We start from the raw sequence: 27551 nt of genomic DNA, 5'->3' as shown, positions 1-27551 counted from the left end.
CTTCCGCCCCTTCTCACCGCACACTAAGATTTTAATATGGCGACAGAGGGACTGGGGTTTACGCGAGGGGGTATCGGGAGGCCTCACACTCCCTCGAGCTCGGGTGGCACAATCAGGCGTTCCTCGGGCAGCTCGCGACCCGGAAGTCACCGCCGGCGCGAGGCCCCCGTTGCCGAGCGCGGGCGCGAGGGGCGGAGCTTTGCGGAGACGGGGAAGGGGTCGCCCGGGCTGCCAGGGCTCCGGCTCCTTGAGTTGGCGGCTACCCCGGGCGCTGCCAGGCGGAGGTGGTGGAGTCCGCAGGGCGAGTGGCCCTGCTCCCCCGGTGGCGAGCTCAGCTGCGGGCGGAGGCGACATGAGTGCCGCAGGGCTGCTGGCGCCGGCGCCGGCCCCGGCCGGCGTGCAGCCGACCGTAGAGTACTACCCCGAGGAGGACGAAGACCTGGAGAGCGCCGAGGACGACGAGCGCAGCTGCCGGGGCCGGGAGTCCGACGAAGGTGCGTTCGGGCGCTCGCCCGGCTGCCTGGCGGGGGTGGGATCGCTGCGGGAGGGGGTGGGGCTGCCTGGGAGAGGGGCGGGGCCACCTCGGGGCTTGGGGCCGCTGGAGGGTCGGGGGTTGGGGGGAGCGGCTTGGCGGGGGCCAGCCCTCGTGCTGAGCTGGGGGAGCCCGGGTTTCGTGGTACCCTTCAGAGTGGAGACGGGACCTTGGCGCTGTGGTGCGAGCTCCTGCTCCTGTTCTCTCAGCGGCCTGTGGTTTTTATGAATGAGACATCCTTGGGGTGCACCGGGTAGTCTTTCCTTTTGATTTCAGAGAGGACCAGAGCAAAAAACCCCCTTGGGCTTCCTGGCTCGAAGCTGCTCCTCACCCTCGGGATATGCTTAACTCATTCCTCCTTTGGGTAGTGCAGTGCAGGGTGGAGACGCAGGACCTGGAATCGGGCAGATAAATTTGGCTCACTTAACTCAGCCTTGTGACCTTAGTCAACTTACTGAGTTTCCACGTGTCAGAGACCCCAAGTGTGATATGGCTGTGAGTAGTACCCACTTCCTGTGTGTGTGACACGAGCATACAGTACTTGGCCTGCCTGATGGCTTCTAAATACTCAGTTACTGTTTTTAACCCCCCCCCCCCCGAATTTGTTGAGTGAAGACATGTGAAGACATGTCTTCCCAGGTATTGTGTGGAAGGTACCATGTCTTCACATTATCCTTAGTGCAGTTTTTACACTGGGCTTTATAGTTTGGTAAGAAACGCTTTTTTGAGGGATTGAGGACGGAGCTGGCTGGAGGAGGAGAAAGGTGAAGAAACATCCAAGAAAGGGCACAAAAAAGAGGGGATAAAGAGACGCCCCAGTACATGGGTGGAATTCTCTAGCTCAAGAAACGTTGTGGAGCAAAAACTGGCTAGACCAGCAGCCTAGGGTGAGGTGTATTATTCATCCCTGTTCCGCAAGTGCCAAGTACAGTGGCTGGCATCTGTCAGGATCGCAGTGAATGTCTCTTGCCTGAAGGAGGGGAGAGGGTTTGTGGGGAATGAGATCTGTAACAGCCTTTAGAAAGGCAATTGCACACATCAAGTTGCAAGAACTAAATTGGGTTGGGTGAAGCTACATTTGAAGACAAGGCTTAGATAGATGGTGTTTGTATGCGAATCACTGGCACTGCTTTGAGTAGCCACGAGGGGGAGCGTGAAGCGAAACTTGATTTCCCCACCCTCAAGTGGGGCTGTTGAAATCGCGTAGACTTGCCACCATTTGCTTATTTTAAGAACAGTGTTAAAAATGTTCTGAAACAGTTTTCCTTTGAGCATCTGGTGTTTTTCCTCCTCCCTTCATTTGAAACTTTGAAAATATTTCAGTAAATAGTTTACCTGGTTGTTTTGGGTTCTCTTTTGAATAGTACATATGGTACCTATTAAAGCAAATGCCAGAGGAGAATGGGCATGGGGGGTTCTGCAATAGTGCTCGAGGCTTGGCTGCCTGGAGCATCCCAGTCTCACACCAGCGTTGCCGTCCTAAGCTGCCAGCTCCTGTGGAAGTAGCAGCCTTGACCATGACTGCCTGTTTCTGATTCATCCCAGGATGCATGTCAGGTAAAGCAAGCTCTCCATAATAAGAATGGTGTGAGCTGAAAATGGTATTTTCTTTTCTGGATTAACTGTAATACTTTATATTTATGGCTCCATGTAGGCCCACAATGAGTAGAAACTCATTTTACAGAAGTTGATTGTCACTGTGTCAGGTGATACCAGTTCTGTGCATCATGATGCTAACAGATGCTTCTTCCCCAATTTTACTTAGACACAGAAGACGCTAGTGAAACTGACCTGGCAAAGCATGATGAAGAAGACTATGTTGAAATGAAGGAACAGTGAGTAGGGTTTTTATTTCTATTTTGGAATATAGAATTGGCAAGGAAACTTTTACAGTGACTTTTTGTATGTGGTTTTGACCCTGTGCTTCCAAAGGCCACATATGCGTATGTGCATTTTCCCACTTTAACTGGGCCACATTTATCAATCTTCCTGTTAGAAGAGTCTTTTGAAGGTAGACTAGAAAGAATCTTGAGGGAAATGATCCCTGGCAATAAAACCAACTTAGGAGAGAACTGTATCTCCCTTAAGTTTATTTATTTATTTTTTTAATGTGAAAAACCATCACTCAGCGAGAATAAATGGTGCCTTGGCTCCTGGTCTCGTGGATGGCCAGACCTGAACAGTACCGGCTGTGGCTGCACAGGGTGCTGGCTGTGGAGCAGAGGCGGCGCAGGAGAGCAGGGCTCCTGCCCTGGCCTTTCCTGGTCTTCAGGATGTGTCCATGGAAGCTGAAAAACCTACTTACTGTTAACACAGATGCAAGGCAGTATAAACTACAGCCATGAAGTATATATTGCATTGATGCTCTTAATTTGACTTGAAACTCTTTATTTTTAAATTGGACAGTGCACACTCCTTTCCTACTAAGTCCTCTTTGCAAATGTTTTGTGACCGTCCTCTACTTTCTGTCACCCTTCTCAAGCTTTGGAACTGACGGGCTAAGTCAGCTAAGTGCAGAAAATTCTGACCTAATTTCTGATCAGCGAAGAAAAAAGATTTTTCTTACTTCACCCCTGAAACTATGCTTGCTTTTTATTTCAATTTTATCCTCTTTAGGCTTTTTACTGATCTACCTTGGGCCATTCGAGATATGTCATTACATACCTAGTCTACATATCTAGTCTGGGTGAATCTGATCTTTATTCTGTTTACCTCTTCATTCTGTTATTTCCCTGCAAGGCACTTAAAAGTCAAAGGCATTGTCTGGCAAATTCAGGTGCTCCAGACATTGACTTTCTGCACGCAGTTTACACATCTGTCCTTTCTTGCACTTGATATGTTTAAACATTCTTTAGAGATGATCTTTTAATTGGATATGATCCCTTGGTATTTGGTAGAGAAATAGTTTTGATTACAATGGAATGCCCTGTGCGACTCAAGGTGAACACTAAGAGTCCATCAGAATCCTCTCTGGAAGCATCAGGCCTCCTGTGTAATCTCAGATTCTGCTTTGTTCTTTCCTCCACCTATGGCTAGTTGGGTTGTATTTGCAGCTCTTGAACAATCAAAAGCCTCTCTTTTGGGCAGTGTTCTTCATTCAGGTGGCCAATATGTTTGTTACTGTGAAGCTGGAAATGTTTATCAGGTAGTAGCAAAAATATGGCTGCTGTGTGATCTGTGCGTGGAATCTCCACTCAAACAAAATGGCCAGAGTTTCCCTGCTGCTAACTCAGAAGAAAGCGATGTGCTGGCTTCTTGTTGTGTGCTGTGTGGTCTTACCTCGCTGGAGCTGCAAATAAGACCTACATTTTAACTTTTGTTACTGAATTACTGTATCTCTGATCCTAAAAGAGCCTGCTTTTGGATTGACATGCAGGTTTATTTACTTTGTGCTTATACAGCTGTGCTCTCTAAATAGGGAAAGGTACTGTGGAGAGTAGGTGGCAGAGCTGTTTTAATCCACTTCTACATTTGCATGTGTGTCACTTCTCAGAAGAGAAGGGCACATTTTCATGTTTTCGTTGTGCTTGCCTAGCTCTGCTCATCACTGCTACTTACTTTATATGAAATCTGCATGTCATTTAGATTGATACTCTAAAGTTGGGGTATAACACTGGAGACTCTACAGAATTGGGGTACGGTGCAGCAACACAGGATCCTTGTCCCTTTCTGATTCCTGTAACTGCAGGTACACTTTAAATGAGTTGGCAGACTTTAATTTTCTTTCTCCCTCCAAGAACGTTACTGGCATTCCAAGAAAGACCAAGTAATTTCTGTATGTAGATTATTTTGAAATTGGGGATTGAATGTTGAATGTTTCTGTCCCTCAGTGTGGCTCTCTCTTTTTTTTAAACAGGATGTATCAGGACAAACTGGCTTCTCTCAAGAGACAGTTGCAGCAGCTGCAGGAAGGTTGGTGCATGACTTAGTCTTCCCTTCTGAGTATAGTTCCTGATATTGCAAGCCTGTGAAATCTGAAATCTGTGTTTCACTGCTCTTTGGGAAGGATTCCAGGTCTGGTTCGGCTGATTTGGGCTACCCAGTATGCATTTTGCACTTTTGTTGTCAGTAAAGTGATGAATTTTGAACTGTTACCTCAAAATCTCACATAATATGTTGTATAAAACATGGCTGTGAACACCACTGTAGCTAAAGCTAGACACTTTGAGGAGATTGTTACTCAAGGATGAAGCGGGGCTGTCTTTGTAAACTGAAAGCTCAGTAAACTGAGTTGTCCTTGGTGCTCTCCTGTGGCTGCTGACTGAGACCAGTTGCGTCTGGCCCCGCGCCGCCTGCAGTCAGAGGCAACCCTGTGTGGGTGATGTGTGCAGGCTCTGGGGTGCCATCACGGGTGGAGTCCCAGCTTCGCTACTTTCTGGCGCCTGACCCCAGACACGTCACTTTGCATTGCCTAATTTGTTTAACCTGTGAACTAAAGCAGATGGGAGGGTGGTACTCGGAGGGACTGGCACCGAGGTGTGCTCTAGGGGGCGCGGCGACCGGCAGCTGGTGCAGGAACTGACTCGTGGGCTTCGTATTGTGGCATCTTTGGCAGGAAAACTGCTTCTCCGCGTGGACCAGCCAGCCTATCTGAGGTTGATTTCTTACTAGTAAAAAATGTTTCCCTGAGTGGCACTCACATATCTTTTTTTTTTTCTTTCCATGATAATGGAACTCATGGGAAAGAAATACAGGCCACTCTAGCAGATCTGTAGGCCTGACTGGTGTGGCTGCGTGGGACATTTTGAATAAGATGCCTTTAACACTTTCTGCTACAGCCCTGTGGAAACAGTTCTTGGCGCTGCTGAAATACTTGGGGCCCTCATAATTTGCTGCTTGAGGGGAGAGCAATGAAATAAGTAGAGATTTGGGAAGAGTCACTACCCTGGTTGTCCTGTACTGGCACTTGGCACTGTGCTGTTTACCTGGAACTAGACAAGGTGCTCTCTTTTGGCCACTGGCTCAGAAACGAGTTCATCGTTTCATACTTCAGCTTCTCATTTGCACAGGGCGCATTGCAGGTGCCTAGGAGCTGTGTGTCATTAGCTGCTCATGTACTGGGCAGTACAGAATGTATTTCCACCACTGCAGAGACTTTACTGAAGGAGAATGAGCCTTTTCGAGAAAAAAGAGACACCTGTTGCTTTACCCCATAGCAGAAAGCGATCAGGGTGGCCTTAGTTTGGCCACAGCGCTCCCCTACCCGGAGAGGGTCGTCGGCCCGTGGGGTGGGTCGTTTCTGCTGTGGGCCTTGGTTGAGAACCAGAGTCTAGTTTGGCTCCGTTGGGTATGGCTTTCTCCTTGGTTTGTATATTACTCTGAGGTTACTAAAATAGTCACTTTTACTGCTAGGAAGTAATTTCAGGTAACAGTATAGAGCAGTTTGAACTTTGCGAGTAACCTTTTATTTTGTGAATGTTCAAAATCAGGTACATTACAAGAATATCAGAAGAGGATGAAAAAGCTTGATCAGCAGTACAAAGAGAGGATACGAAACGCAGGTAAGGCTGGATCACAAGTGGAAGTAAATCACCTTCTGGTTTTCCACCTTTGCCCATCACCTCTCTACTCTGGCTGTAAGGCCTCTTCTCCAGAATGTATCCCAATCACCCTGCAGTGAGAGGAGATGTGAGGAGAAGAGACTCCCAAGCTACAGTTGTGTACAGGGGTTCTTCTTTCCCCCATTGCCGAAGAGATGGTGAAGTGGAGGCTGGGAGGGTGGCTCTTCGCAGTGAGCTTAGTCCCTGGGCCCAAGCGCTGTTGCACACATTCTCAGCGTGCGCGTCTGGCTTCATGGACAGTCAGGGGCTGACCTGGGCAAAGGGTGACAGTTGTTTGGCTTCTGTTTGAAGTTTGCTTCTTTCCCTGTCCTGCACTGTGGGAGGGAAGGGAGCCTCAATTTGCTTCTCTCTGGTGTGCAAGTGTAAGCGTTTAGAGGGAGAGAACGTGCTTTGGTATGTTCTACTCAGTGCGTTCATTTATTGAGCATCTGCTCGCTCTGAGCACTGATAAAGAATCTCGCGACACGTTGGCCCTGATGTTAGGAAACTCTGGCGTATGGATGAGCAGCATCTGAACGTGAATTTAAGGCATGCTACAAGTTAGGAATTAAGCAGGAAGGTTGATGACAAGTCGAGAATGTGCAAACGCAGTGCCTTTGCTAACAGGAGAGCTCTCAGTGTTGATTTTGAAACTCTTACTCAGCCAGTATTTTGAATGGCAGCAGGGAACTGGTTCCAACAGTGACCCACCCAAGTGCTGCTGGGTGTTAAAAGGGGGTTTGGGGGCGCCTCTCCTCAGATGCTGTCCTCAGCTTCTGGTCCAATGACTTCAGCTTTCTGTCAAAAGTTAGCACCCTTCCTTGTGGTTCCTCTAGTGACTAGCTGTCCAGTGTACCCCAGTAGATCTAAAAGGAGCTAAAGGTGTGGGGTGCCAGGAGAATGGTGATACTGCCATTAGCCTCCTGCCTGCCCATGTCAGTCCTGGCCTTGCTGTTACCCCTACCCACTTCATGTTCCTGAGCACCCTCCTTGGGATCTCATGGATACCCTCAGCCCTCCCCCGGGTCCCTTGCAGCAGGTGGCTCTGTGGAGGGTGATGTCTTCTATCACTTCCAGTCTGTGCCTTGTACGCAGGGATTTGCTCTGGGAGCCTCAGTTTCCCTATCTACAGAGGAGAATAGCTCATGGCATTGATTTAGGGAAAGGACATTGTTGTGAGCTGTTTTTCTGAAACTAAAACTGCTTTTAAAAGCACATTCAGAGCAGAGATAATCCACCTGCTTTCTTGAGTCTGGTGTCTGTCTGCCTTGTAGCCACCGTCAACTTTAGGTGCTAATTGTCAGTTTGACTTGTTGGTGCAGGTGTGAATTCTCGGAATGGCACAAGACCTCAGCTGCCTGGCCCGGGTGTGTGTGGTTCAAGTCTGAAACAGTCATAGGAACGATCTTGCTGGTCTCCTGTGCCCAGAAGGTCACAGTGTCAGAGTGATCAGGGCTTCTGAGGGTTCAGGAAGTAAGCACTGGCTTGTCTTCCTCAGCCACTTCCTCATTCAACACTGTTCATTGGCATCTGGGCTCCCAGAGTGGAGTCCTTGAAACTCAGAACCCCAGAAGTATGTGTGTATATATACGTATGCTTTTTACGGGGAATGGGCCCACAGGATTTAGGGGGTCTGCAAGGAGACGATGGTGAAATGTGAATGGCACTCCTGGAGTTGGTGGTCACCAACTCCAAATGGTGGACCATTTGCAGCAGACCACTGTTGCCCAGAAAAGCGTCCAAGCCAGGGACCTATTTTGTTCCCACTTACTGGGTTAGTGAACCATAATCTGGCAGTGGGTAAGCAGCTGCTGCTTGCCTGACACACAGTGGGTGTTAAGCAAGCGGTCAAATACCTGGGGTAGATATTTGGAGGTGCGTCGGGGAGGGGAGGCAAGTGAAGGCTCATCAGAGGAGCCTCCTAGCTGAGGCTTCTTCACTCAAATTGGATAAGCGGTGGGACAGACTGGAGGACATTGCCTGAGGCAGCGTGGGCTTGGCCGAGGCTTAGCAGCCCAAGAGGAGAGCCCCAGAAGCCCTCGGAATTCTCAGTTCTTCCTGCTGACACAGAGCCCTCACACCCTGCTTTCAGAACAGTGCCTTTGCCTCTCCTGGAGCAACTGTCTGGTGTCTTTCTGTCCCAGCCTGCCTTTTTGGGACAGTCCGAGGGCCTGTGCTGAGTGGAAGAAGGGATGACTTATTTCAATAGGGTGGTTCCTTTCCTGACACTTGTTTTGCCCTTGGGCAGAACTGCCAGAGCTGATTCTGTTGAGGGCCAGATTTTAACGAGATGCAAGTGCTTCTTGCCTCCTTCCCTTCATGTATATCAACACTTCACTGATGAAAAACATTTGCTCTGTGCAACCGCGCTTTCAGAAAGCAATTACTGCTTCTAAATGAATCCTAACATCACTGTCTAGAAGGGCGCCACTGCCTAGCGAGTCTAATTGCACTTTTTATCTCTTTCAGAACTCTTCCTCCAGCTGGAGGTAAGCACTGCGGATCTTCTGGGGTAGTTTGCAAGCTCTTTCCCAGACTGGAGTCTTGCTCTTCCGATCCAGTGACCTTTCCTCTGTCCCCATGTCGAAGGTGTCACCATGTCGATGGCGTCCACCCGAGCTGGAAGTCTGAGGCCTGCTCTGTCTGCCTGAGGGACATGTGGTCTCAGTTCAGAAACCCCAACTCTTCACTTGCTGGCTGTGCAGCCTCTGCTTAGCACAGGGTCTGAAGGGGAGCTCACCCCTCACTGTTCTCATTGACTTTTCTCTTAGATTAATGCCACTTGGGAGTGGGCCTGACTTACAATGGCTTAATATTTGTTATCCTGTGACTGGACTGCCTCCACAGTTGAGTTTTACCATAGAAACTCTTCGGGTCAGTAGAAAGGACACATTCAAAATTTTTCCTTTCACGCAGCATGCCGGAGTGCTGGTTCTGTGGGAGGAGCAGGCTGTGGGGCGGAGACGTGGGCGTGGGAGGGGCTGGTCTTCCCGAGCCTCCTTGTTGGAGCCATTGATTGGCCTCCCGAGGCAGTGCAGCTTGTGAGCCCCCACCCACCCTGAGGCCTGTTCCCCACTTACTGCAGCCTATGGTAAGATTTAAAAAATGGATGCCACGGCAAATTTTAATTGATGATAATTTCATCGTTTCAGTACTTCAGGCACCTAATAAATAACCTACTCTAGCTGCACTGTATGTTACCGTTAAGTATCAAAAAATATAGTAACAGGCCATCCTGACTCATTAGCTTGTGATTAATTTTAAATGTAGATGTTTCATCAGGAGCTTTTTTTTTGAAAAGTGTCCTTTAAAGGCCTTATTTACTATTTTTGAGGCATGCATGTTCTGTTTGAACTCACTATCCATGAGGCGTGAGGTGTGGACGAGAGGACATGCCTGAGTAATTGTGCTCAAGGGGAGTGGATGAACATGGGGTGCTTTTCGTCCGCCTGTTGGGACACAGACCCTGCCCTGCATGTCGGGCCACCTCTCGTCCTCCTAGGAAAGGGTCTGCCTTCGCGCCTGCGTGCAGAGCTGGGCTTGAAGTCGGCGCTTTGGCTGCCAGAGCCGCATTTCCCATGCCTGTGTTTCTCTTTTGCTCAGACGGAACAAGTCGAGAGAAATTACATTAAAGAAAAGAAGGCAGCAGTGAAGGAATTTGAAGACAAGAAGGTTGAGTTGAAGGAGAACCTGATTGCTGAGCTCGAAGAAAAGAAGAAAATGATTGAGAATGAAAAGCTGACCATGGAACTGACTGGAGGTAGGAAGGCAGGGCCCTGGGAGCCCCACTAGGGCCCTGAGAGACCCCCCGCCACTGTCAGTGCCTCCGCAGAGCGGCGCCAGCTAGGGGGTCAGGCACATGCCGTCCTGGACTCTGTGACTTTAGGCAAGCTCTTAGCCTTACAGCTGCCCCTTTATAAAATGGGGCAGGTCACACCCAGCCTTAGCCTTGTGGGATTTGAGCAGAAATAGGAGTGTCCAGTACACGCCCTGCACATAACAGGCATTCTGTAGATGCAGGCTTTGCATCAGTGTGGCCTCTGGGTTATTTTTTACTTATTTCTGGGTCAGCTGCCACTCCTGTCTTGGTTAGGCTCCCGAATTACTTACCACAGCCCTCTGTGGTGATGGAAATCCCTCTGCTTTGGTTTCTTTTTAGTTGGCCTTAATTACAGAAAAGGCATAGTCTTCCTTTGACCTAGATGTAAGAACAAAAGCCTTTGACTGTCTAATCGCTGCTATTAGGGCCCTCCCCCCACCCTTACTGGAACATCTCAGAGAAAGTTGTTAGGATTTTAGCAGGGGTAATCACACTGCACAGTTTCCTGAAAGGTGGTCAGATCACGTTAGACTCCCAGCCGAGCCCCCCTTAGCTTTCTAGGACTTAGTAGTCTGCATATGGGGACCCAGCAGGTTGCAGGCAAGCTTAAAGGAGAAGCAGTGTGGGTTGACTCTTCTGCCATATGTAGACAGATGAATCTAGAATACCAGGCAGGAATTGGCTTGAACCGTAGCTACTTTGGAAATTGGCAAAATTTCTGCCATCAAATACTGTGAGGCATTCTGCACACTCCAAAATTTTTTGATAATTGTATTCAGAAAGCATGGGGGGTCTGGGGTGTCTTACATTAGAAGAGGTCCATGAGTGCTGCGTTGTTTTCATGTAAGTCTTAGAGATGAACTGTGGAACTAAGAGTATGTTCGAAAGCTGTGTTTCCTCCTGTTTCTGGTGCTGTGAATCAAGGTGGCCTTTTGACATAACTAGCTCTACTCTCACAGTACACGCAGAAGACTGGTTGTGTTTTAAGTAGGGGACTGACTGGAAAACTCTGTTGGTTCTTTATTGAAAACTTGACTCAGATTTTTTGTTTTCTTTCTTTTTTCGTGAGGATGGATGATAATCTCGTATCCGACAGCGCTGTCCTATTCTTTGGAAATGCCTCTTTAGTTAGACTGCTGGCCCTCGGGTACCTTGTCCAGTACCAGTCTGCCTGCCAGCTTTCTGGCCTGCTCCCCATTTTCTCTGAACTTGGCTGTGGCTGGCACTGATGCTTCATCGCTCTCTGCCTGAGCCACCAGATGTTTGGGAGCCTTCATTAGGCTGGTGGGAAATATTGTCAGTTTATAGCTGCTCCCTTCCCATCTGCACGGAAGGATAGCATCACCTTACCTGTGATTTGGCATCCTAATTATTGACAAGCTATAAACATTGTTTGGCCAGGCAGTTTTACAGCCAGAGTCTTAACTGGGACAGGCGGCCTCCTCAGTGACTTGAGACCGAACCTGCCAGGGTAGAAAAGACAAATAAAGTCAGGGAAATCATTTGTAACGCAGTAAAATAGATAACAGAAGTGTTTAAAGCTAGCCGTGGGCATGAAAGGCACCGATGCCCTTCCTCAAGCCATGGGGTACCCTTGGTAGGGAAAGCACTGCCAAGGTAATGAGAGAGTGTCGGAGAAGAGGCATTGGAGCTAGAAGGATAATGAGCGTTTCCACAGATGGTGCTGCCATGGTGGTGGATTAAGGCCTGGTTTCAGTCGTCTGATTGAGTGACTTATTTTACCTTTGTGGATTGCTGCCCAGTATCCATGTTGTCTGGCCCTGCCAGGAGAGTGATTTCTTAGTCTCCTTTTTTGGGTTAACCTGAAGATCTTGAAAAACAAAGTGGAATAAGAGGATGATGAGATGCTTAGTTCAATTAACTTGTTGGAGACAGTGGCATCTGGGTCACTAGCCTCTGAGCGTGCTCGGGGGAGCTCTTCCTCACCACCCCAACCTGTTTGGAGATTGTTCAGACAGCTGGGTGGAGCAGGCAGGAAGTTGCAGTGTTGCTCAATGGTCTCAACACTGTAACAGCGGGCTTACAGTCAGGGCTCCCCCAAGTTGAAAGTGTGCACGAGTCACCTGGCTGTCTTGATAAAATGCAGCTTCTGGTCTGGGGGTCTGGAGTGGAGCCCCAGGGCCTGCATCCAGCTGCCTGCCAAAGTGCTGCTGACGCTGCCGAGAGCCGCCCTAGTGGCAGGGTTATGGGGGGGATTTGCTCGAGTGTTACTTTGCTTTGAAGTTGAGGCCAAGGTTGTAAGTAACCTAAAGAGTCGAGAATGTAGTGAGCTTAAAATATGGGGAGCTTTTTCCGTTTTATAGTATCCCCTTCATGCCTCCGGGATTGTTGTCTCTTCTTTCTTCCTGCAGCCCTTTTACTACCATTTCATTATTTTTTGTAAGTTCTTGCTCACTTTCAAGCCTCTGGTCCCTGGTCGAAGCTCCTCATAGCATAGGTAAAACCTACGAGTTTCCTTTAGAACACCCCAGATTCATAGCCGGAGTCAGGTGTAATGATCATATCAGAATGCATGCTCTGACTCCTGAGCACTTACGTTGTGTGTGTTTGAATCACACGAAAATACGAGAACCGCCTCTGCAGGCTGACAGGCGTCGGCGAGTCCTGGCGCCGTTGAAGTCTGTGTTCTGTGTTGGTCTTCCCTGTTTGGCGAGGTTCTGACAGAACCTGCTAGAGGGTTGGCGTGAAGGTCAGATGAGCTGATGCCTGAAGGTGCTTCAAGGAGTGGCTGGCTGGAGGCAGATTCCACTCAGGGCTGGGGAATGTGATGACTTGGGGAGACATCCCGTAAGAGTGTGGCATGGACAGTGGAGTTTGTCAACGTGCCAGTTTCTCGGGAGATGGTGCGCCGGTCTGTGGCAGCCTCCCAGGAGGGGGAGTGTTGAGCTGCCTCCAGCAACATGCAGGAGTAGACTGGGCGGGGAGGAGGAAGCAAGGCTGAGAGGAGCTCTGTGCAGAGGCTTCAAGGCATGACAGGTATCTGTGAGGGTGCATGTGCCGCTTGGCCTTTGTCCCGTGGAGTGGCAATCCACTGGACTACGCGGTGGGCAGTGCTGTGCCTCATGACCTGGATCGTGTCTCCTGAAGAATTCCCAGAGGGAGCAGTGGGCGACTGGGAGCGGGAGCAACTTGGAGGTCAGTGGGGCAGGTCAGAGGCAGAACTCTGCATTATCTGCTGAATTCGGTGCCCACAAGAAGGAAGACAAGTCAGATGACAGAGTTGTTGCAGCATGGCAGGAAGGAAGGCTGCAGTGCCCCTGGGAAGTGAGAGGACGAGAGGACATGCGCTCGCGGCAGCCTGGAGAGCTGGGCCGCAGGTGCAGGTGCCGTTGAAAGGGCAGCGGAGCTGGTGATGGAGAGGCGTGGGCGGCGGGCGCCTGCAAGGCTGGACCCCAGAGCTTACCAGTAGAAGGGAACCCAAGGAAGCCAGTGAGGCGAGAAGGAAGGTTTGTGTGGTATCAGCTGGGGAGGATCTTGAGGTGAGGGGCACCAGCAGCAGGGGCGCTTTGTGGAGCGAAGTCGAGAATACTGAAGAGAGGCCTTTGTCGCAAGTCTTCAGTATGTCATCTTGATTCAAGTAGCTACAAAGGGTCAGAAAAGGAGGGGCAGTTTGTAAGTGAAGACCTCATAAAAAATGTTGGCACTGACACCAGTGGCCTCTGGAAAACCTTTTACACCAGTGGGCTTCAGACCCCCGCCTCTCTGCGAACAGCAGGAATCCGTCAGCTCTGGTCACCAGAGGCTCCTGCCACTCCCAGCTTATTTTGGGGGAGAGCGGAAGCCCCCCAAGCTAGCTTTTAGGGTGCCGGAGAGACACCTGCACGGTGCACTGCTAGGCTGTGCTTGGCCAAGGCCGCAGCGGGGGTCTTCGCAAGTCTGCCTGGGGGGTGGCGGCAGATCCTGTCACCCTAGAAGTTCTTACTGATTTCAGGAGGGGGAGATAGAGTCACCCACTTCATTTTGCCACAGATTCCATGGAAGTGAAGCCCATCATGACCAGGAAGCTGCGGAGGCGACCAAATGACCCCGTCCCCATCCCGGACAAGCGGAGGAAGCCGGCGCCTGATATCCGTTTGCATCGAGCCTTCATCACTTTCTCTTGAAGAAATCTGTTGAGTCCTTTGCCGCTCCAGTTGCTACACATGGCCACTGTCCCTCAGTCATGTGTGCCTAGAATGTACAAAGTCCCCCTGTGAGATAGGGCTTAACTCCCCCCTCCCCCCGCCTTTTTTTTGTGTGTGTGGGTGTCCTCCATGGCTACTTGTAGAGGGAGGGATTGCTAGAGTGGTCATTTGGACAGGTATTTTGTGCTGGCTGTTCACCCTGCTTTTAACATTCACTTAATATATATAGGGATAGTACAGTGCTATGTGCCTTAAACTTTGCACCTGCAAAATAAGGGTGGTAGTTACCTGCCTCTTGTTCTTCAGTTATCTGTGCCCCTAAAACAGTGACGTGCGAATTGTTTTTAACTGAAAGCAAATGAGATTTCAGCCAGACATAAAGTGGCCCTTTTAATCATAAAAATGGGAATGGGAGGAGGACATGGGCAAGTTGTTTCTGTATCTTCTTGAGATAATTAGCCATTTGTCTAAAAACACTGTTATGTTTCTGCCACCGGAAAGGGCACAACTTCAAGATTTAAGTCACCAGCAAAAATTAACTGTGTGTTTGAGTGTGAGTATGTGTAGTCTTCTGCTCTTTGAAACAGTAGCACTTTGTGAATTCAGGATGAAATTCTTCTTCCATGTTCTGTGCTCTCACTATTGTCGTTACCTAATGAATCTCATTCCCCATTTCACTGAAGAAGCCTGTTAGGAGTAGGATGTGAAAGAATTCTTTTACATTCCTGGGCACCGTGGCATTTCGTAGGAGAACCATCAGCTTCCCAGAGGCAAGCTGTTACTGTAAGCCCATCATCTAACAGTGCACATTGTAAATTGTAAAAGAAACAGTACCAATTGCCCATTTCTATTTATTTGGAAATCAGGCTTTTCTGGCACATTCCTTTAACTCTCAGCACCCCAGCTAAACTATTTGCTAACTGATGAGCAGATCATGGAGGATCTAAGGACGTTAAATAAGGTACAGTTGGATTTTTTTGATTATTTGAGAGCTTAGGCTCAGTATGGTTGTCTGCTTTACTTTGCTCAGTTGTTGTAACTTGTTAAATCATTTTGATACCTTTGACACCTTAAGTTGCATCTGAAATGATTTTTCGCTAAGATGTTTTGTTGTTATTCTTCCTACAGCTTAAGTCACCCAAGAGACCAGGTAAGTCTGGATTGTTACTGGCATTTTGTGCAATATGTTTTATCAAGTTGTTGGAAAAGTATGTGACTATCTGACTGGGAATTGTTGCAGTTCTCACAATAAAATGTTCATCCTTTGCCTGAGAGTAGTATCCTGAAAACTGAGGGAACCTTACATGCACCTCCCCTGATATTTTTTTTTAATGACCCTGCTTTAAAGCTATTTTTATCTTTCCCTTAGAATTTACTGTAAAAGATACATGTGATTGATTGGCTGGTAGTGGCTTCCTTCTATGTAGGCATCAGGCTTAGGGCTTAAGTAAACAGCTGTTTCGGAAAAGGAAGCCAGAGGGATGTTCCGTTGTCGCTGGCTTTCTGGCAGCTATGTGGCCTGGCTCTGGGCAGGGACAGGCGGGCTGCCCCGAGGCCCCCAGAGGGGGCTTGGCCCTGTGTTCACGGCTCCTCCCAGAGCAGCACCGGTGGCTTGATGCTAGGTGGCAGGATAGAATTCCAAACTGGTAAGGCCGTTTTGTGTTGAGCACTGTCGTTACTCACACATCCCTCCACCTGCTGAATCTTGCTGAAGAAAACAGGAGTTGTCTTTCTCTAAGTTGCCTCCTGAGCCCGGAGTTTTATTGAATTCCCATTTATGACAGCTGGGAGGGCTTGATGACCACGACTGTCACTGCCTTGCAACATTTCAGTTAAGCATGTTAGCTGGTGGACTCACTGCATCTTTCCTGCCCAGAGTTGAAATGTCTCTTTGGTTCCTTTAGCGTCCCCATCTTCTCCTGAACATTTACCTGCTACACCTGCAGAATCTCCAGCTCAGAGATTTGAAGCTCGTATAGAAGATGGCAAACTGTACTACGATAAAAGATGGTAGGTAATACCAACACCTAGGTTGCTTGTGAGAGTCTCAGAAGAGCCTGTTGGCAAGAGGATTCTCTGCTAAAAGTTACTTCAAAGCGCGGCCGCTGCTCAGCTGGCCGAGTGCTGAGAGTCGAGCCGTTTTAAAGCACATCAGCAGGCGTTGGGCCCCTACTGTTAGTGGGGTCTCTGAAAGTGGCATTTCCTCAAAGCCTTCTTCTGAACGCTCTGCTGCTGTCACCCCGGTCTCCTCCTGCCCTGCCACCTTCTCTTCTTGTGCCCCTCTGTGCCACCATGAATCAGTACTCTGGGAAAAAAGGGATTTTGTGGTCAGATAGGCTTGTGGGACGATCATGTTAAGTTAAATGTAACTCTCAGGGCCTCTGATGGTCTCTGGCTTGTCATGGGGGTTTTAAGATGCTATTTGGTATTACTTATTTTCTCTCTGCCTCATCCTACTGTGCAAGCATTGAATGAAACACACTTGGGGAGTGGGGCCCTAAAACATCACTACTCTAGATGGAAGACGAAAATCTTCAGCCTGCCTACATGTTCACTGGGGAAGAAATGGCAAAACAATATGAGAGCCCTTAATAGTCAGTATTTATGCTTGCAGCATTTCCTGTCTGCCTTAGGTTAGGCCTTTTGCTGGGTGCCAGCCCCTTTCCACAGTGCCCAGCTGTTGTTTTTCTTTCTGCTTTGTCCCTCCACCTGGCCACTCACTCAGTGTTGGCCGTGGTAGACACGTGTTTGTGTCCTGCCTTGAGAGTGGATTCTGTGGAGTGTTGCTCTCATGATTTGTAATTGTCCTTGTCTGGTGATCTTTTGTGTTTTAGCATATTGAAAGTTTCAAAATTTCAATAAATGGTTCTCTTGAATTTCCTGAGCTTGCTTTCAAAAGCCAACTTTGTGGAAGTTGGTTACCTTTATAACGTTGTGCTTCTGAAGTTGGCAGAAAAGTGTAGCCATCTAGTCATGCCTGAAATAAAGCAGTTCTACTCATTGGGCTTCAGTGCTGAGTCACCCAGGTGTTGATGAAGACTTACCTTGTGTGTTACCTGCTGGGTGACTTCTGCCCCCTCAGTGAATCCTGTGGTACCTTTGGAAAGGCCAGTTACCTGTGTTGACGTCGCTCTGAGGCCTCATCACCGCTAGGTGGCAGGCCCTCACAGCTCAACACCCTGGGTAAAGTAAGATGAAAAATGTTGCTAATAATGAAAACCAAATAACCTTTAAAGATCAAGCCCACACATAAGAACCATCTTCAAAAAAGATGAGATTTATCACTAACATTTTTACGGATCTATGATTCTTCAGGCCATGTGATATTTCAAATGATGTTCATTTTGTAATTGTGTTGCTTCAGATCTTCTTTCTAAGGCTTAATCCTTAGACTTTATGAGACGTGTCTTGAGGGTGAAGATGCATAAAATAAAAATCTTGTTTTTCTAAAGTAAAGCTCCATGATGACCTATGTTTCATCATATTAACAGACAGGTCTGGTTGAGGTGTTAGATCTCCTAAGCATTTTGAAGGAATTTCTCCATCTTCCCTACAATGGCACCATCAATTTAAAAATGAGGTCTCTGAGCATTTTATTTTTTCGACAAATTTAAAATTATTTGTTTTTTTCAATATTGAGAATGGTGTCTTGGTGTCTGTAATTCCCTTCTTTGACCCTGGGAGTTAGAGTTCATGACACATTTGTTGCGAGCTGGATCCTCGGTTCCCTGCTGCCATGGAAGGTGTTTGTGGGAGTCCAGGCTGTTGTTTTCACCAGCACACAACGCGGGTCTCACGTCTCCCCAGGCCCTCGGCTTCTAGCTTTTGTTTCCTCATTAGTTCAGAGATTTTCATTTTTCCTCATTTTTCAGCAGCCTTGGTCTGTGGCAGAGAGGTCAGCTGAATCGCTTTATGCTCTTTCCAGTGGTGTGGAATCTGCTGGTGAAACAGTATTTCTGTCCAAACATGTTTCATTGAGTTTTAAATGACTTCAGCAAAATGTGTGTGATTCAGGGTTCCCATTCTGGCATGAACACTTATCAAGCTACATTTCACTTTGAAAGATAAGCATCTTCCTTTTGCCTTGATCTTCTACAGCTCTTAAGGCATTTTATGGCCTGCTGTAAGTTTCTCTCACATTTTGATTTGGACTAATGACCCTTCTTAGAAACTACTGTGAAAGTAGCTGATATTTTAAAATAACTAACTAACTGATAGTGCTGGTGGACTGTTTTTCTCTCCTCGTTTAAATTTGGAGCTGCTAATGTGAATCAGAAATGAAGTCACCTACTTGCTCAAGTGGATTTAACCCTCCAGCCTTCCACTGCTGACAAAAGCCTTGCTGTAAAGTGGCGGATGTTTGCAGTTAGATAAGTGATTTCTTGTATTTCTATAACATGGCATTTGTTTTGTTTGGTGTTTTGAAATGAAGCATTAGTAGCAGGATCGCCAGAGGCATTCAGATTAAATTAATTCTACCTTCTACTTGCCCCACTTTTTGACCCACCTTCTGAAGAAATTGCTTTCTTCCGTAATGGTAGTGGTGATTCTAGTTCATTGGGTTTAATAGTGGAGGTAAAGCTTTAAGAGCTTAATTGTAGGGATTCCCAGGTCAGAATTTCCATTAGTAATAAAGTAATAAAGTCTGTTTGACTTCAGGGGCTTCTCCTCTGAAACTGTTTAAAGCAGATTTTCAGCAGAGATGAGTTGCAGCTTATAAAATGGATAATTGGCAAAAAAGTGATAATGTACATTTTACTAAGTTCTGTTGATGTTGCTTATCAACATTCTTCATGAATTCTTTCCCCCTCTTTTATCAGTTTTTAGAAATTAAAAAGCAAATTTTATGTTGTTATGTTATCTAGACATTTTGGTTTCATCTTGAAATTACCTCCACCTCTCCCCTCTTACTCCCCCCCACCCCCCAGCACTTTAATTTCTAAGTGCTAATTTTTTTTCAGAGAAGAATTCAGATAATTTAATAATCTGCTGTCCTTAATATTGGCTCCTGGTGCCACGTGCAGTACCTGAGAGTTCCTAAGGGTCCCAGTGACCGGTTCAGGAGGCACTGGAAATCCTGGTTCACACGTGGGCTATATTGGCCAGATTTGCATTATGTGCAAGGGCGGCAGGCAGGCCTCAGGGTCCGAACACAGCTGGAGGTGTAGGAGACATCCCAGGACACCTGCTTGAGGTCTCCCTGCACTAACTGTTGTCTTTAACAGATGTGGAGCAGTTAATTTGTGGTACTGAGCTTGTAATGTAAGTGTTCTCCAGTATCATGACTTAAAAGGATATTTGCTTCTCTTTTATACAATAATATCTGGGGGTAAAGTAAAGCTGTTCAGTTTAAGAAATACCATTCCGTACCTTTTATGGTTTTATGAGATTTTAATATGCATTCAGTGTACATTTTACAAATGTACCCAATTGGGCTGTGTGTAGGCTGCATCTGCAGTATACTGTAAATAAGGAACAGAGTGGACCTGGTTTTCTCTCCAGGCAGCAGTATATTGAGGACCCGCTGCGGGAATTGTGCACTCCACAGCACACCCAAGGCCTTTCCTTGTTGGGCTATTAGAAAGCAGTGTGAGAAGGACTTAATGCTCGTGACAGGTTCTGTGTTTCCATCTCTGATAACTCATACTTCTCAGAACAGCTGAATGTTCTTCTCTGTATTTTAATTCTAACCATTACTCAAGATGTTGCTATTTATATAGAACATTTGGTTTAAATGTGCAGGAAACTTGAGTTTGAGTTGTGCTGAGAACTAGTTCAGTCTTTCCTCATGCAATGTATTATTCAGACCTTGAGATATTATATAGTTTAGCATAATGAAGGTGCCCTGACCCAGTTTACCAGCTAATCTCTGGCCAAAAGCAAGCTCAAAGCTAGGGTCTAAACCAATCTTGCTGTTCTAATTGCATTTATGATTCGATTTCTTGTAACAGTGTATTCAGGAAGTAAATTGACTTGAAACCTGAGTTTTCAGCTCTGAAGTAGCAGATTAAAGATCGCCTGGAAGCCTAGAACCTAGATTGGAAAAGCTTGTGTGGGAGTGAAGTGCATCCTTCACTGTGATGTCTTGGCAGTAGATTATGTCATTATATCAGCTAAACAGAGTCTTCCTTCTTCTCCCACACAAATTATAAGATGCTGTGCCTCGCTGTGAAATTTATTTTGATGGAGTTTACATGAGTTAGTGGTCTGTTTTAGCCAGATCTTTGCAATCAGAACGAACCTTTAGTTTATTGAAGAATGTTCTCGACCTGATCCAGCCTGGCCCAGCCAGGGCTGCTGGGAGCAGCTCAGCTAATGTGTTCAATTTCTATAATCCAGCAGCTGCTGTCTTGCCCTGTGTCACTGTTGTCTGTGTGGGCTTTGGCTCTGGTTTCCTTCAGCTTTTGCCTTTGGCCTTTTCCCCTCAGCTGGTAGACATTGGAGTTGGTCCTTCACCACTGGAGGGTTTCTGTGAGCTCTGCTCTATTAGAGGGAGGCTCTCCTGACTGATCAGCTGAATCAGATAACCCTTGGTGCACGTCATGACACTGAGAACTCGCCCTGGGGTGAGCTCTCCCTGGGGTAGTTCTTTCCTGTTGTGCCCTGCCCCTGCGTGGGGCTCTGGCAAAGGGTGCTGGTGCCTTGCTCACTGTCTGCCTCTAACCTTCGGCCTAGTCCCTGGCACGCAAGGAGTGATGGAGGGTTGAATTGCCTGCCGCCTTGTTGGGGACTTACTCGAACAAATTATTTAGGAACAATAGAACAAGTATTCAAGCCCATCTCTTTATTCTTCAGTGTTTCGGGGGAAGGGCCTGAAAGTGGGAACAGGGATTTTACTTGAAAAAATCTTAATTTCTTTTTTGAACTGGGATATAGTAGAAATAAAAAGTTAGATATGTAGTTTTCCTTTCTCTTTTATGGAAGGGCCATAGAATTATGTTTTAAATCTAGAAGATTTAGAAGGTCGTTTTATTGTATTCCAGGGAACTCAGACTCTTCCTCAAATATAAATGAAAATTCTAAATTTTATTTTTTATGGTCTATCATCCCATCCTCTCCTTTTTAAAAAAAATTTGTATCTTCAGTGATACAGTATTGTGTGCTTAAAAACTTTTGAGTGGAAGATCTTATATTAAGTTTCCTTACAAAGTAAAACCAAACCCACAAAAACAGTAATTACACTAAAAGGGCGGGAAGAAACTGGGAATGGGAGGGCAGGCCGTGGTTTTGGAAAAGGTGCTGGTGTCACAGGTGTATGCAGACTCCCAGGCTCACTGAGCTGCTCTGCAGAATCACGTGCATTGTTGTACATGTCATTCATGTCATAATAAAGTGACTAAAGAAAGAAATGTGTCATTTTTGGGCAGGTATCACAAGAGCCAAGCCATCTACTTGGAGTCGAAGGACAACCAAAAACTGAGCTGTGTGATCAGCTCTGTCGGAGCCAACGAGGTAGGGATGGAACCCCTTTGCCCTTTGGGGAAGCAAAGTGTGACAAACCTGAGCTGCCATGCCCCCCAGAAAGGGTGTGGGGTCTTGTCTTGTGTATGGGTTCGGTTCCCAAGCCAGCATTTGCAGACAGAACTTGCACACAGTCAGGGTCACCCTCAGAAATCCCTTACATAGCCTGACACATCCAGGGATGTGGCTATTCTGGTGGTTTGGGCCCTCGCTGCAAAGTAACTCTGCTGGGAACCTCTGTGCTAGGCCCACAGCAAAGAACAAAGGCAAGTCTGTGATAACCCTGCAGGCCGTCCTGCTTCTCAAGGTGACATCTGCTGGGCGTGGAGCTGGCCTGTGGAGTATAATCCATCTTTGTAGTACTTCGCGAGAACTTTCATATGCAGTAATAGATTTGTTTTGTGCTATGAGGTCTTAATAAGGAGCCTGGCGAGGTTCTGGCACACCGTAAGTGCTCAGTAAGCAGGTACAGGCCACACACACTATTCCTTGCTTGCTCTCTCTGGTCTGACATGTCCCTTGCCCAATGACCAACTAGCTGCTGAGACCTTTTGTGCTGGTCTCAGTCATGCTGTGCAGTGGGGACTGGTTCGGATACTCAAGGGTGGCCCACTGACCCGAGTTCCCCATTGGGTCCTTCACTAGGAGGCCGTCAGCAGCACGCATCCAGTATTGTTAGTAGTTTTCAAAAGCTTAAAGCTTGAGTAGCTGCACCAGCTGGATCTCCTATCAGCCCACAACTCTCTGCAAAGAAATTGATTGTGTGTCTCCCTGCAGTAACGCATACGGCCAGTGCTCAGGAAACCTAATGAAACTGGATTACGAAACAACTTAAGCCTCTTCTATTCTCCCAGCTTCCTGAATTGAAAATGCCGTCAAATGTGACTAGTTTGCAAACTGATTGTTTACTTACAAGTTAGGGAGAGCCTTCCACATAAATGACCGCCATTCTCTGGGCTCAGTGTCTGTCTCGCCGAGGAGCAGGAGCAGGGCAGGGCTCTGATGACAGACCTGAGTCACACACGCAGGAGGTGTCGGGATTTCCCAGCAGAGCTGGATCTGGCCACTGTCCAGCGCGCTAGTGGCTCCTGTACCGTACCACAGTGACCTGCCGAGCCAGTGCAGCATTCTCTGTGACACCTCCAGCTTCTCCGTGAAGAAGAAACAGAAATAGAAATACGAGTTGGATGATTTTCACGCACTCCCTGTTGAGGATTGTCACCCTGGACACAATAGAGTGGCAGGGAGGCCTTACAAGGAAGCCAACACAGACACGCCCCCCAAGAGTGGAGGCACCTCAGTGCGGTGGAGGCCGGAAGCTCTGGGAATGGGAAAGCTTTTCCACTTCTTGGAAACTTTCCTTATTTTTCAGGTCAAATCCTATGCGGCACCAGAGCCACCTGACCCGTGCATAATTTGACTGGAGCAGATTTGGTGGGTGGGTCCGAACACGTTGGGGATTTGCCAGTTCAGCTCTCCTTGGGATGACTTATTTAAAAGTGGTTCTGCGAGGTCCAGCAGAAGCTTCATGTGAGGTCGTTACCGTACTTTAAATTAGTGCATTTGACTTTGAAGTCTCTTACTAATTACTCGTGTTAAAGAAATTGAGGTAAAATGGAGAATTTGTTTCAAATCTGGAAACAGACTGCTGGGGGAATGAGGAGATCTATCGTCAAGTTGCATATATGGGTGAGTCAGGCGTTTAAAGAGTCAGTAAAGAGTCAGGCTTATGGCTCCATCTAATTGCTTGTTAATTGAGCTGATGAGAAGGATCCTCAGGGATTCATGTTGCAGGAAGAGCAGGGATATTCAGAGGCGCCAGGATTCGAAGTGGACAAGTGCTTGGGGCCTTGTTTTTCCAAAGACGGGGGTGACCAGGACATTTATTTTGTAGGGTGGTTCTGAGCAACAAGAGACTCAGCTCAGTGTCTGGCACATGGAAAGCCCACGAGCGTCTTGCTGGGGTTTGGCAGGCTGGAGGCACGGAGGAACTGCCGCCCTTCCAGCCTGCTGTGGGGACGCCAGCTCTTGGCGTCAGCCCCGACATCCCCCGGCTGCAGGAGTTCATTCTCAGTTCTCTGCAAGAATGCATCTGCCCTGTGAAATGCAGAACATCTGATAGCATCTGTGGGAGAGAGCTGCTGAGGAGAGCAGGACCGTCTTAAGCTAACTCCACTTTCTCGTGATTCTAATTGGGCCTTCGCTCACTTCTGGGCATCTTTTTTTGTTATTATTTTTTCCTCCTTTTCTGTCACAACCATTAGCCTTAATTGGCAGGGAACCAGAGAACTGAAAGCTTTAATATGGAAGTCCCTTGGAGTAGGGAAAGTATTTCCAAATTATCTTGAAAATTTATGTTCATGAATATGTGTCCTGAATGTTGATAACGCTCAATCAAAACAGATTTTAGAAAACGCTACGACCAAGGCCACGGCAGAACCCACGATCACGCGCTTCCATCTTCTCAGCAAAGTTGTGAGGCAGGAGGCTGGGGAATGAGGTCCAGGGCTGACACCTGCTTTCTGCACTGGAGGCCGCAGGCCCCGCAGGTGTGGGCGAAGGGTCGCCAGTTGAGGGGTCATTTGAGGAAGAGGTGGCCACTCTTGTGCCCACCAGCACTCATGCAAACATTCTGATGCCCTGAGGACTGGCGCCTCGGTGTCAGCCTTCTCATCTGGTTCCCTGTCTTTCTCCCTGCCAGATCTGGGTGAGGAAGACCAGCGACAGCACCAAGATGAGGATTTACTTGGGCCAGCTTCAGCGCGGGCTCTTTGTGATCCGCCGGAGGTCAGCGGCCTGACTTTCTACAGGGTTCTTCCCTTGATCTTCTTTCTGGAGTGGTTTTGGTTTTGTTTTATTTTGTTTTCTTCTTAATAGAAAATTTTTAACTTGAGCTGGCTCATTGGCCTTGGAAAATGGAGAACACTGTTGTGGATTCTGCACAGACCGTTTGTGGCCATCCACTTCCATCTTTGTGCCCGCCTGCGCCTCGACTACTCCGTCAGCCATCTGTCACCACGAGACTTACTGGGAGTGTTGTCAGTTGGATCGACTTACTTCATTGGTTTTTGCTGATACTTCCTTTTTGGTTTTGTTTTTTTAACTCCCTTTGAATTTGGAAGGACATCTCTTTTATTTAGGTCTTTTTCCCATAAAGAAGAGCAGGGAGGGATACACTGTGCAGAGCATTCTCATGTTTTTAATCTGATTAGTGGATCACGTAGCTGCTTGTCGAGCCCAATTCACCATTTTCTCAGAAGCTTGGGGCAGAGGTCCTAACAGAAGGAGATTAATTCTCCTGGCGCTCAGCCTTGTCGGAGAAGTAAGCGCCTTGTGTAACATCTGGCGTATGTCCACTGGCTGAACACAGAAAGATGTGCTTGGGAGACCGTGTGTTGAAGTACATGGGGTGTGGGGGGACCCTTCATATTCATGATGTGCTAAAGGTACCACATTTTAAATACCATTGAATGCGGGTGGTTTATGCAGACATTTGTTTTAGCTCAAGCCGAAGCGGGAGGTGCCATTTCTTTGGTGGTGGAAGTTTTCATCATGCCTGCTGCTCCCCTGTAGACGTAGTGGTGTGGTGGCTCAGGCCGCTGGTCCGGGTGGTGTGTAGTATGTGGGGAGGCGAGGTGGCTAGCGCAGCAGTTGGTCTGTAGCTCCCCCACGTCATACAGCACTTTTGTCGCCAGTGCCTTCATTGCACACGGACATGGCACGCCCTTGGAGCCTTGCTGGCTCTCACAGCCTCTCAGGAGACCTCACGCAGGCAGAGGCAGAGCAGGCTCTCCTGAGTCTTGGTGAAATGGCCCACCCACCACCCCTTCTCCCTGCTCCCTCTCCCTCACTCTCGTCATTGGAGGAAGGATTCATTGGCTTGTTCTGTAGCCATCTCTTGAGATGTTTCAAGAATGTGGGGTTAGAGCGAGTGTCGGCATCTCCACAGACAAGCCGAGACCTCGCACCTCTTAGGAAATCTTCGTAAGTAGTTGCTTTTGATTCAAGTGATTGCTCTCATGTTGCTTCTGGGTGTAGGTACCCAGAGCAGCTTGGGGAACCGTGTTGATAAGTAAATCCCTTCTCTAAAATCCTGGCTTCAACTGAGACCAAACTGTACTCAGTCAAGACATACATAGACATACATATTTTTTAATTTATGACCCCTTTTTTTCTCTCATATTTTTTCCTGATGTTAAAGTCTCATTTAGAAAACAGGATAAATGATGCTGTTTATCAAAAGTTGCCCAAGCGTCCTGTGTTTCTTCTGTTATGTGTTACTGTGGTGAATCACCGTGTGGTAGGTTTCTTTTGGATGGCCGCCGCTGTGAGGCTGCCTTCTGCATGAATTGTCCCTGTGTGCTGGGCCACACACACCCCGTCATGTGAGGTCTCGTGGGGCTTGATCTACTGCCTGTGATGGAAATGTCTTCAGACATGTTTAGGGCGTGTTGCCATCGATGGACTTGTTGAAGGTGCTCTTGTCCACCTAAACAGTGCATCCAGCATCCAGGCTTGTTGAGAGACAGGGCTGGGTGAAGAGCCACTGGGTGTTCATTGTCAAAGTAGCAGCAAGCGGCTTTCTTTCCCCCGTCTGGTGACACTTGTGCTTTCATTCATACAAAGACCATGCATGGTATGGGCACTTGGGTCTCCTCAGCTTATTACTTTTCCAGGATTTTTGAGGTCATGCCTCGAGCGCGGACATGGCCCCATCACTGCCTTCTCAGGCTCTTCCCAGCCCTTTACCAGGATCTAGGGAAGCAGACTTGAGACATAGCAGCATAAATTATCTAATCCCAGAAAATTTAATTTTTCATTTTCTCACCTCAGATATACAAAGCCCCACTTGAACCACTCTGACAGGCCCTGTGGTGGCTGACGTGGAAGAGCCCATGGCTGGAGTGGAAGGCACATTTGTGAGGGACAGAGGCAGCTTTCCAGATTCTAGAAGAGGATGGCTGGCTCTTAGCTTAGGTTTATCATTCTTTCTTCAGAAGCTCTCACTAGACTAGACCCCAGGGCACAGAGGAATCACCAAATCCAAACACTTTTCTTCAGCTGATACGTAGGAAGAGGTTGGTGTGGACAACTCTGATTGGGAGCCTCCGCGTGTTTTCATCTAGGCGGGGCTGTCCACATTGTTCTGACACAGAGCCTGTGTGCGTGTTTCTGGGATCAATGGCCTCCACCCGTGCTGCGCCTGAGGCATCCTCCTCAGCTCTTCTGCAGTGTTTTCTGTGGCTGTGTTCCAATATTTAATTTACCTCTGCTTGGGGGATTGTGCGCCCTTCTCTGTTCTGCCTTCCCTGTCTCCCTAAACCAGTGCACTGTTGAAAAACTTGCAGGTTTCTGTCACCATACCAAAGCCAGAAGTTTCCTTCATTTGGATGCCAGTATTTATAGAGGTTTAACTACCTAAGTTAAGTTTTCTTTTTTCTCTGGGGCCAGCATAAGACCAGAGGCTGACCTGCAGATGAAACTACATGTTTGTGAGTGAGACCTCACGTTCGGGTCTGGGGTGACCTTTCTAAGAAATAAGGTGGTGTGTGAGTTAGTGGGGTGGTTGCATTTTTTACCTATCAGGGTGGGAGGTGGGTGGGGGATATCCTATTTTTTACAGTACTTTTGTTTTTCTATTAACATTTCCCTTTAGCCTTGAATTTATACTGACTTTCCTTCCAGTTGAACAATTTCGTTTCTAACCTCAGAATTTGAAATCTTGGTACTTAATGTTATACCAGTTTTTTCCAAAGAGTTCAGACCACTTTCATACCAAAACATGGTAAAAAATTTGCAGCCATTTCAAGCAGCTGGTGAGCTTTTTCTATAACGACAGTACTGGTACCATTAAATATTGTAAGAGATCGATGTAAAAAGTATAGGTTTTGGTTTTTTTTTTTTAAATAACAATAAACTTTCAAAGAGAAAGTCAACATGGGGTCTGCGTTTCATCCATTGCCTTGATAATGAATGACATTTATTTAAAGTTTCCAGATCCTCCAGCCGTTTTGGAGGAAGGAAGAGGGGCAGAGGGTAGGCTATCCTTGCTA

The 27551-nt window shown here is 47.5% G+C and overlaps 1 protein-coding gene across 2 annotated transcripts; it reads left to right on the top strand.

Moving 5' to 3' along the window:
* Nucleotides 1-198: 198 nt before the first annotated feature.
* Nucleotides 199-27432, top strand: SUDS3 (suppressor of defective silencing 3 homolog (S. cerevisiae)). Of its 2 annotated transcripts, XM_012731172.1 has the most exons (13): nucleotides 199-494; nucleotides 2298-2367; nucleotides 4389-4444; nucleotides 5962-6033; nucleotides 8542-8561; nucleotides 9676-9832; nucleotides 13883-13978; nucleotides 14937-14998; nucleotides 15166-15187; nucleotides 15942-16047; nucleotides 21405-21489; nucleotides 24200-24285; nucleotides 24376-27432. In XM_012731172.1, exons 1-13 carry the CDS (start codon nucleotides 353-355, stop codon nucleotides 24389-24391), a joined length of 990 nt encoding a protein of 329 aa, XP_012586626.1. In that variant the 5' UTR covers nucleotides 199-352; the 3' UTR covers nucleotides 24392-27432. The 2 variants fall into 2 exon arrangements, with proteins under 2 accessions (XP_012586626.1, XP_004691054.1); XM_004690997.2 differs by having other exon boundaries at nucleotides 24200-27432.
* The last annotated feature ends 119 nt before the right edge of the window (nucleotides 27433-27551 follow it).

This window comes from Condylura cristata, unplaced genomic scaffold, assembly GCF_000260355.1.
Source record: "Condylura cristata isolate star-nosed mole 26May11 unplaced genomic scaffold, ConCri1.0 scaffold00029, whole genome shotgun sequence".
NCBI lineage: Eukaryota > Metazoa > Chordata > Mammalia > Eulipotyphla > Talpidae > Condylura > Condylura cristata.
This window is presented reverse-complemented; position numbering and strand designations above follow the sequence as displayed.